This window comes from Heloderma suspectum, chromosome 5 (assembly GCF_057233095.1).
Source record: "Heloderma suspectum isolate Gila_16-S chromosome 5, 16-S_ref, whole genome shotgun sequence".
NCBI lineage: Eukaryota > Metazoa > Chordata > Lepidosauria > Squamata > Helodermatidae > Heloderma > Heloderma suspectum.
In genome coordinates this window covers 165,264,758-165,275,633 of record NC_139462.1, presented here as the reverse complement: position 1 = coordinate 165,275,633, position 10,876 = coordinate 165,264,758, and the positions used below count along the sequence as shown (strand labels likewise).

General features: G+C 43.7%; 1 protein-coding gene across 7 annotated transcripts in view; it reads right to left on the bottom strand.

Moving 5' to 3' along the window:
* Positions 1 to 470: 470 nt before the first annotated feature.
* Positions 471 to 10,876, bottom strand: part of CAPN7 (calpain 7) — a 35,635-nt gene continuing 25,229 nt past the window's right edge. For all 7 annotated transcript variants that reach the window (XM_084858190.1, XM_084858192.1, XM_084858186.1 and 4 more), the window contains 7 exons: positions 7,631 to 7,766; positions 6,793 to 6,868; positions 5,648 to 5,793; positions 4,118 to 4,180; positions 3,526 to 3,656; positions 3,052 to 3,144; positions 471 to 2,961 (listed from right to left, as the gene is read on the bottom strand). In XM_084858190.1, the coding sequence (XP_084714316.1) occupies positions 2,817 to 2,961; positions 3,052 to 3,144; positions 3,526 to 3,656; positions 4,118 to 4,180; positions 5,648 to 5,793; positions 6,793 to 6,868; positions 7,631 to 7,766 (790 nt within the window). In that variant the 3' untranslated portion in view covers positions 471 to 2,816. The remainder of the gene's footprint in view (positions 2,962 to 3,051; positions 3,145 to 3,525; positions 3,657 to 4,117; positions 4,181 to 5,647; positions 5,794 to 6,792; positions 6,869 to 7,630; positions 7,767 to 10,876) is intronic.

Genomic DNA, 10,876 nt, shown 5'->3' with positions numbered 1-10,876 from the left:
TAAGCTGCAAGTTACTAGCAAGTACACAGCAGGATTCAATTGCCCCTAGCCCAGCTGGCTCAGCTGAAGAACAGCAATTACAAGGCACCTGATTTTATTTTTTCAAAGACAGCTACCACTTGAGATTTCCCCCAAAGCAATGTATTCCCTGTTGACTTGCTTGGTAACGTTTCTGTAACAATGCTGAGCATGTTCACCCATTTTCATGGGATCAAAAGCAACACTTCAGGTCTTTTAAATGCAGGCATAATATGAATGCAGAGTTGTCTGAAGGAAATTAGTGAATGGCTTCCAAGTCACACATGTGTAAAACAAGGCTTACTTCCAGCTCCAGCCTCACCCCCACCCCCCATCTTCTAGAAGGAACCCACATGCAGAACATGGCTTTCATCTTTTTCCCAGTTAGGAAGGAGAGAAAATAATGGTTTTCACGTATTGAACTCTAAGAAACTGAGAAATTACTCACAATTCAGAACAAAGTCCTATTCATTTCAGCAAAACAAAGTGACACATGCAAGTTCAGGGTTTCTGAGACATTCAATGGATCAACTACAGTAATTGTCAGCTGATTAGCAGCCTCCAATCTAAAACTGCAATGTGCATTTTCATCAAGCTTGTATATGTGTATATTTTGTTGGAAGTCTTGAGGCTTGGACAGGAGAGAGAGTTCAGCATATCCTTTGTTAAGTGAACTACAGGTGATGTGTTGCTATGGGAACTAATTGTTGAACTAGTCATCAATTCCGTTTCCCATGGCAACACATCACCTGTAGTTCATCTAACACAAGATGTCCTGAACTCTCTCCTGGCCAAGCCTCAGACTTCCAACAAAATATACACATATACAAGCTTGATGAAAATGCACACTGCAGGTTTGGAACTGGTTTATCCTCCCACATCAGTGGGAGGATACATATTTGTGGAAGGGTCCCCACATTTGATACAGGGGCTAGATTTTTTTAAAGAGAAATAGCTTTCTGACTTGTGACAATTAAGGTAGATAGGAGAATATGTATTTATTTCTAACCTTCTCTCCCAAATGGATTTTAAAAGCTACCTAATTTCTTTTAGAGCCTGTTTCTTAAATTAAAAATGGAAAAACCTATGGGCCAAAAATCTTAATTTGGGGCATAGATTCGTTAAAATATAGCGATAACCACCTCTAGCTTCTAAATGTACTGGCATTTCATGGGGCTAACATAACACGTCACATGATCACCGCAGGCCACCATGGCTTATTTAAGCCACGATGACCTGTGACACCTGTGGGTGCCAGGCTGCCTATTCAAGCCCCCACCCATGACTTGTCATCCAAACCTGGGTGGCATGGCTTGTTAGAGAGGGAAGCAATCCTCCAATAACCCTTCAATAGGGCATGGGTTACTGGAGGGTTGTTTCCCCTTCCAACAAGCCATGCCCCCTGGGCGCGGATGACATAGCGAACCATGGCAACCCCCCGCTGAGGAATATTCAAAATGGCCACCGGCTCATGCCCCAAACCACCATGGCTTAAATAAGCCACACTAGGCTGCGGTGATCATGAGAACCAGACCAGAATCTCCCTTTAGCCAAATTAGCAACAGTAACAGTGTGTGCATTCATACCCAAAGTGATGACTGGATGATAGAAAGGAGGAACCACAAAGCACAGAGAGGACCTAGCCTCCCACCTATTTTGTCAACAGGGTTAGTGACAAATGGAAGTCCCTGGGCCACTAATTAGGCCCTGCACCAGTGCTCCTCAGTCCCATCAACCCCCTCAAAAATTACTGAATCATGTCAAGGACAATATGGATCTGTCTTTCCTTGTGGGCAAACACAATTATATGCACCACAAAAATGAAGATACCTGGCTTTGCAGACAGCATACCTTTCTTCAAAGAAGCTGTGGAGAGAGGCAGTGGACTACTTGAGATGCTACTTGCTACAAGTGGCTAGTGAAAGGCTGCTAGTGTTGATGTGCATTTCTGAATCTTGTGAAACTATGCCATCAAACTAAGCTCATAAGGCATGTATTAGAGCACAGATTTTACAGCACATATCTAGAGCTTGCACAGGGCAGTTTAGGCGACTGGAGCAATAGCAGCGTTCATGGACTGGAACCAAAGGACTTACGCCAGTGATGGCCAACATTTGGGCAAGTGTGTCACAAGTGAAATCTAAAGTATAAGATTAGTTCCACTCTACACACAGTACTCTGTATATGCTGCTTTTTGGCCCCTTGCTCTAGAATGATTTTTACATTTAATCTACTGCCCAGCAAACAACATAGTGCAGGCAGCAGCCTAACACCTGAACAGAGAGAGCCTAGGCTATTGGCACCTATGCAGCAGGCCAAATGAAGTATTCTCGCAAGTTCTCACTCTTACAGATGAAGACAGATATGACTGGAGCCATTTTTTACCATACTACTTAAAAAAACAAGGTTTAGGAGGTGATTTGGTAGAAGAGAAGAGGCAGGCACATTTTGAAACCAAAACTTGATAAAAAGATAAGGTGCCAGATTCTTACAAGCAAGAGTCATGCAAAACACGGATGTTTACATGAACAAGATTAAATTCAAGCACGTTCCTTTGCTTGCTGTCAAGTTTGCCGCAGTTCAAGAATTAGCATGAGCAAAACAAGGAGGAGCCCCAGTTTCTGCTTTGCTCAAACAGGCTCCTAGGGACCATCAATGCAGCATCTGGTGACTCCAAGCTTGGATTCCATTCTCTCTTAAAAACATTTCTTAGGTAGGTTCTTCGATTGCTCTCCAGTGAAACACTCAAGTTGTCAACTCTGCCATATTGTACAAAAAGAAAACTGAGCTGGGCTACCTCATTGCAGCTGTGATATCTTAAGAGGAATAACACTATTGAAGTCCAAGAAAAAAGGTCCTTCCTGCTGAGGGAGGAAAGTGCTTGGAATAATATTGTAAACCCCAGCAGGGACACTCTCAACTTCCAGATAGCAAAATCCACACCTTGGGGGCAAAGGAGAAAGAGGGGCAAATTTAATACAAGTTCGGTTATAATACATTCAAATATGTATAAATCAAATGAGATGTTGTTACCTGTAATCGCCACTATTCTTCTTTTGAAATCCCGAAGGACCCGGGTCTCCCACTGTAGAGACTGTCACTAGTTCGAGTCCAACACTGTACTGCCTGTAAAATCAGAAGTTTTATTACCTTTTGGAAACAATGGTTCATGGCAAGGGTATTATGGAAAGCAATCTTACATGATTACAAGGAGTCATTTCCCAAAGTTATGTATATTCTGCAATTTCATGCAAGTACAGAATTTGGTACTGAGCACAGAATTCAGCAACTTCAGAAACAGCAATTTTTAAAAACTGCTTCCTAGCTGTTATCGCTATAAATATGGGCTGAAAATATATGGGCAGTAGCTACTTAGATCCCCATAAGTGAACCAGAATAAATGCAATATGTAATGGCAAAACAACTGATCAAGTTGGTCAACAACCCTTAAATGTTTGTATCATAGAACACTAACTTTACCCTCCACTTGTTTAATTCTGCACAAACCTTGGTCCTCTTAGCTCAGTTAGGAGTGGCCCAGTCCTGTCCAGCTGGAACTGGTAAATAGGGTTGTTCTTGGAGGTGTCTCTAAAATTCCCACATCCACCAGCAGTGCGACCTTTCCACTGTCCATTCACCTAAAGGAAAGTCAGTCCGAGGGCTTCTTAGAGAACAAACCTAAATTCTGTGTTCTTTTAAATTACTAGTTTTAACCTAACCTCTTCCCCTGTCCCTTTCCAACTTCCAACACTTCACTAGAATATTCATTTCAAAATCACTCACATTTACACTATGAGTCAGATTATAGATAAACGTTTATGCTAACTGAGGGGTTTCCGGGCAGCGCCTGTTCCATTCGCGTTGGGAAATGTTTACATGGAACATGGTATATACTTTTGTGGAAAATGAGAACATAAAAGTTAAAATAAAGGATGTAAGACTGCACTACATTCTTCCTTTAACAGGTTTCAGACTAAATTGTCGGGGGGCAGGGGAGACACATAAGAATATAGTGAGAAACTTGTATCTTATTTTGTGCGGTCTGTCTGCCATGGACTCTCACTCCTGGGTAACTATAGCAAATTTAATTATTTCTTACCCGTTTGGATGTGTTATATGGTGTTGGGATCTTAGAGAAGTTAAATTTGCATGCTGAATAAACCTAAGTTAAAGAAGAAATACAAGTTAACTCCACAGGATTTATATTATGGAATTAATAAAGTCTACCAGGGAAACAAGACAATCTAGAACAGAGCAGAAACTACGGATTAGATCCAGGTTTAGTCCTACTTAGAGTAGACCAATTGAAGTTAATGGAACTTACATTAGTCAAGAGTAACTTGAGTCCCACTGATTTTAATGTGTGTACTCCAAGTAGGACTAAGTTTGGATCCAGCCTTGTTTAGGTTTCTCTTACTGAAAAAACAGATGTACATGCAGATTTTTGCAAGACACATTAACTTCTACAGAGAAATTATGCACATATCCTATACAATATGTGAGAACCTGGAAGTACCTTCACTGGTGCTTCAGGGAATTAAAGAAAACCAGTGGGTGGGGAAAAGAGAAGGGCTAGTCTTTAAGGGGAATCTGCCACTCCAAAGCACTAAAAAAAACAAACCCAGGACACTCCCAGGAGGTATAGGCGAAGTTCAATCAATAGTGGTTAGGATAACAGTTTTTCCCAGAGTAATCTTCTTCTGGTATTCCGAGTAATGGTGATAGCCCTTATGCCCACAAATATTCACCAAGGTAAGAGTCGTTACAGCTTGTCTTTTGTACAAGGAGTAATTGTTCCAAGTAAAATAAGAACTCCAAAGCTACTTGATGGGACGAGTGTTAGTACAAGCACAAAACTAAGTTCTCCTCTCTCTTTAGGCTGGCAGTGGAATATTAAGCAGCCTTGAGTGACAGGAAGTACCCATGTCTGTAGGCCATGCTGGCTGGGAATTATGGGAGTTGCAGTCCAACACGCCTGGATGGCACCAGGTTGAGGAACGCTGCTGTAGACAACAACGATGTGCCCCAGGTTTCTCCAGGCAACACATAAGGTGCCATCCATTTGAGCTAGGCACGCGAAATATCCCCTTGCAACATTTTCACTAGTTCAAAATGTTTGGCATCTCACATTTCTTTAGATGTTGTGCCTGAGGAAGAATCAGCAATTTCACTTTTGATGTTGCTTTAGGTGAAATTCCAGGGGTAACTCTACTGTGATAGAAGGCAAACCGATGGCCAGTGTGTATGTGAAAGTTGCAATATGGAGATGACATTCTATACAATGGGTGTCATCACACCAACATTTTTTTCATGCTACTGCAACTGATCACACCCCCTTCCCCTAATAATTAGATGAATGAGACAAGTGTTTGTAGGACTTTTCCACTAAAGCAGTTTCTTTTGGTAATATTTGTATGTAGTGTCCCACAGTTCTACAACTATGTATGAAATAAATAGCTCAACAATATAACCCCGATAAGCAGGGTTGCAAATAGTCACTCGTCTGGCCACCTGTAGTAAGAATTACCTTGAAGTCAACTCACATTGTCCCACCTAATCTTAAAAGAGCTGACGGTGCTGGTGATCATCCCTTAACATTTTGTTTGCAAGGCTGCCTACAGGCACATACCCTGAGCGTATAGTGAATTGTGTTTTGTTTCTCATACTGAGAAACCACAGTTGTAAACGTATGGGTCCCTGGAGAAGTCAGCGTTATCTTGGTGAGATAGTGAGGACTGTTGATTCGAATCCCATCAATATATGGAGGAGGATCAGCTGAAAAAGGAAAGAAATTTATAGATTCATGTTTGAAAATTCTTTAGAGGAGGAGACGTTCTCCTCCTCTAAATGTAATAAGACTAGAGAACACTGATGATAAAGCAATACAGATGCAGGCCCTGCTAAGTTTCCAAAATAATTTGCAGAAACAAACATAGGACCTCACATGTCCATGGGTCCAATCAGTCATAGAGACTGTCATGCTAAACCAGGGGTGCAGAATCTTCAAGCCCGTAGGCCTAATCCGGCCCGCAGAGGCTTGCACCGCTTCCACAGGCTCCACAACCCCGCTTCCTACACAAGGCCCAGTCATACAGGGGAGAACGTGGGGACAGGAATCCCTGCTGTTATCTCTGATCTCCGAGATGTGAATGAGCATATCCACCCCAACCTCCAGGCTCACACACTCCCTCCATCTCCCCTCGCCTCCCACACAGCCAAGAGCAGGAGGCTGGAAGCTTTTGTTTATGCTTTTCCTTAAGCGTAGCTTGCTATGTTGTCTGAACCTGGCAAACGCTGGTTAATCTGAACTATAGTTAATTTCCAACCTGAGATTGACAAAGCTGTCTTGTTTAAAACTAATCATACTTAAGGTTAACCACAGTTTTGGCTTTAGACAACACATCAAGCTGTAGTTAACCAAAAACGGAAGCTGCCAAATTCCTTCTTCTGACTGCGCAGGAGTAGGGAATAGGGGAGCGCATGCAAACCTGGGCAGAGGCTGGGCTGATTCACGTTTCACTACACCTTAATTTAGCGTGATGTCCAAACACAGCTGTCTGTGGACACACCACTCTCTTAATGCTTATTGAAATTGCCACATGAAAAGCCCAGGGAATCCAGTTAGCAAACATATTTATCAGAACAGGTTACGTCTAAGCTTTCTTCAGCAATGAGCTTCACAACCAAAATGTCCCTCAAGAAAAAGGAAAGCTAACGATCATATTATGGAAATTTTTCATTCCTGTGCGTGAAGAGGGGCATCAATGTACATACCAGGGTAGTAAACCTTTTTCCCATCGGTTTTGTATACAACCATTGTGATGAATTCCCGGTTGCGCGCAAAGTCATCCTGTAGAAAAGCGGTTACAAAAAATTATATCCCCATGTACTCCCTAGAACAACATTTACCTTTGATCACAACTTTCTTATTCATCTGGTGTTTGACCCAGTTATTCCTAGCTATTCAAAAGCCCCTAAATTTTGACGCAATTCAACATGTCTCAAACTTCTGACAGGCATAATTCACTCTCACTCCCAACAGGCTGTACCTCTACACCAGGGGTGCAGAACCAAGGGCTGAATTCGGTTTTGGAGAAGTTCTTGGGGGCTGCGTTCCAGTGATGGGAGGGCCAAAGGCAAAAGGGGGTGAGGCCTGCACTCAAAGCAGTTCAGCCCTATATTTGCCCAAGTGCCACTAATCGGGGCATATCTCCAGGTTGGGAGTCTGATTAGAAGGAGGCAACAAGCCCAGGGTAGGGGATTATGTAGTGATACAGTAGGCAGCCTATGTGCGGCTGTAAACTCTAGGCTCACAGGAGCTGGTCATTAAAATTTCTTGTAGCCCACTGTGAGTTCTCCCATGACACACTAGTGTGCTGCTCCAGCAGTTTGAGAATTACTGATGTGCCTAAACGCAGCAGGAAGTGTACCAGCAGCTTGGCTGGGAGATCAGCATCAAGGACGCTGCACTTTGAGGGACAGAAACAGTTCTATGGAATTGGTGCTATTTTTACCCTCTTCCTCTCGATCGCTCAAACACCATACAAGACATTAGCTCTTCCGGGCCTGACTGCACTTTCCCTCTCAAGTTATTTAGAAAAGTGGCAAATACCTTGTCAGTTATATGTCTACTGAGCAGAACCCACACGGCAGCGCCGCCTTGTGGGCACTGAACCTCCAGTTTGTACTGGGGATTATTAGCTAGGCTGTATGCGTCCTTCACAGGACCTTGTTTTGCATCCCAGGTACTGAAAGACAGACAGAAAGAAAGGACAAGCACAAGTAGCATTTTATTTAAAGAAGTTGCAACTGCTGCACGCAAAGCATATTTTCCCCTCCTGAGGCCATCACTAATTTTGAATGGCAATGAACCTGATAGTAAGTATGAAATACTGTCTAGGAAGAAACACCACCCTTATAAGGAACAAAACAAGAACAGCTGCAAAACTACCCGTCTGAAACTTGGGAATGCTCAAAAGGAATGCCAATGGTGCATGCCACAGTAATCCTATGCTACAAACTAAGCTACAAAACATTTCAGCTACAAGAGAGAGGCCTCTGCAGTTGCTGGAGGACGAGTGAGCAAAGGCAATGGGGTAGACGTGGGGGGGGGACAAGGAGGGAAAAGAGAAAATATAAGTAGAGATTAAATGGAAAAGGAACAAGAAATAAACCAAAAGCACAGAAATATTTCACACGAATTCTGTGAATCCGTTTGAGCTGTTCTATTCATGCATCATATGAGATTACTCCAACATACTTTTAATCTCATGCAGTGTTACTTGGATGGATGCCTCACTTCAGTACATAGGAAGCTGCCATACCAAGTCAGGCTATTTTGTCCATCCAAGCCCAGTACTGTCTGCACTGAGAGGCAGCAGCTCTTGGGGGTCTCGTGCAGACATCTCTCACAATCTGCATCCTGATATATTTAAAACTGAAAACGGCAGGGATTGAACCTCGGGCCTTCTGGACACAAAGCGGGGGCTCTACCACTGAGCTAAAGCTGCTCTCTGCCGATTTAAATGGGAATTGAGCTTAAGATCACAGCCTGAAAGGAGCGGCGGCCTCCTCACATACGGGATTCAGCACACAAACAACTGAAGCAACACTCCTGTGCAGCAAAGTACATACATAACGTTGTTCTTCAAACGTCATTGTGAAATCTTTGAGGGAACATCGACCCAAACATGTGACAGCAAAGGCACCGACCATCCAAATCTTTTGTCATCTATTTTACATGTGACAGTGAATGGCCAAAGTGCTGAGAATGTTGGAGGAATGTTATGAATGACTGGACATCTGACAAGTGGTATGTTGCCAATGACCATGATGCTGTTTCACCAGTGAACATGGGCAATCTCCAAATTCACAGGCATGTGAGAGATTGTAACATACCACAACAACACAGGACCGAAACAGCTGTAAGAAACACCAAACATTAAAAAAAACCCTATCAAGGCGCCTGGAGTTAGCTGCAGCTATGAAGGCTTTTGAAGCAGTCCTTACTACATTTCAGGAATAAATATTTATCTTTTACCCTTGAAAGAGATATTGTATATTGAAATATATTAATAATTTCCCCCTTTTTAACATTCACTATCATGTATATTTATAACAACATAAGAGGATGCATATTCATCCATCACCCCCATAGCATCAAGATTGTCAAACCACTTCATCTGAAACTTGGCATACATCCTAAGGTGGACCTAGGGGTGTGCACCTCAGGGTTATTTTGTTTTTAACATGCATTAATTGTAATTAATGTTAATGTGTCCTTGTGGCTAAAGCCCAGAGTAAAATCTCCAGCCACTACGGGCAGACTTCTCTAACCAACACACAGCTTTGCAGGCCATACGGTTTGAAGTCAGGGGAAGTTAGTAGGCTGAGGGACATAGTCATATGCCTGCTTGTTCCCTGCTGCTCTGGGGCAGCCCCCTCAGAGAAATGAAACAGGCTCCTCCCGTAAGGGTTACAGGTGTCCGCCTGGCAGGGGCCATGCCTAGGAGTGCCAGCAGGAGTGGTTCCGATCAGACAGAGGGGCACAATACGTCCCAACTTTGACAGCTGCGTAAGTCTGTTTATTAGTTACATTTATATTCCACCTTTCCCTCCAAGGAGGCTCACACAGTCCTCCTCCTCCTCCTCTTCATATTATCCTCACAACAACCCTGTGAGGTAGGTTAGGCTGAGAGTCAGTGACTGGCCCAAAGCCACCCAGTGAGCTTCATGGCCAAGTGGGGACTAGAACCCGGATCTCCCCGCTCCCAGTCCCATATCCCAACCACACCGGCTCTCATTTGCTTGCAGCCTTTGCCGTACCAACATAAGGGATATTACCACTTGTGTGAAGCCGAGTCCATTCGCTACTATGAAATAAGGGCCAAGAGAGAAATTCTGTTCGTACAGTGTTGGCTGTACAACGCTTGGCAAAGTGTTATCTCTATCGGACCGGTGTCAACATCTGAGCCAGTGAGATATAATGTACAAAGTGAGGAACTCTGACTACAGAGATGATAGGAAGTAAAGAGGTAAGAAAACTGCCAGAATGTCATGACAATTGTTTGGGGCCAACTACAGATAGAAGCAGATGACATTTCAGTGCAATCCTATATATGTTTATTCAGATGTAAGTTCCACTGAATTTAAGGTCTTGACCTGGTGCCGAAAAGATAACGTTAGTGCCAGGCAGGCCTCACTGGGAAGATCTGGGGGGCCACCACCAACAAGACCCTCTCTCTTGTTGTTGTCTTCCGAGTTTCCCTTGGAGTAGGCAGCCGGAGGAAGACCTTAGATGTTGAGCGTAGTGTATGGGTAGGATCGTGTCAGGAGAGGCACTCCATCAGGTATTGTGGTCCCAAGCCGTGTAAGGCTTTATAGGTTAAAACCAGCACCTTGAATCGGGGTCGGAAACATACAGGCGGCCAGTGCAAGTGGGTCAGTCTTATATGTTTGGACCTTCTAGCCCCCGTTTTCAATCTGGCCACTGCATTTTGCACAAGCTGCAGCTTCTGAACCATCTTCAAAGGGAGCCCCATGTAGAGTGCATTGCAGTAACCTAACTTGGAGATTACCAGAGCATAGACAACTGAAGCCAGGTTATCCCTGTCCAGATAGGGGCGTAGCTGGGCCACCAACTGAAGTTGGTAGAAGGCACTCGGTGCCACTGAGGCCCCCTGAGCCTCAAGTGACAAAGATGGCTCAAGGAGAATCCCCAAGCTATGAACCTGTTCCTGCAGAAGGTGTGCAACCCCATCCAGAACAGGTTGAACACCCTCCATCCGGTCAGAAGACCCACCCACCAACAGCATTTCAGTCTTGTGTGGATTGAGTTTCAGTTTAATAGCCCTCATCC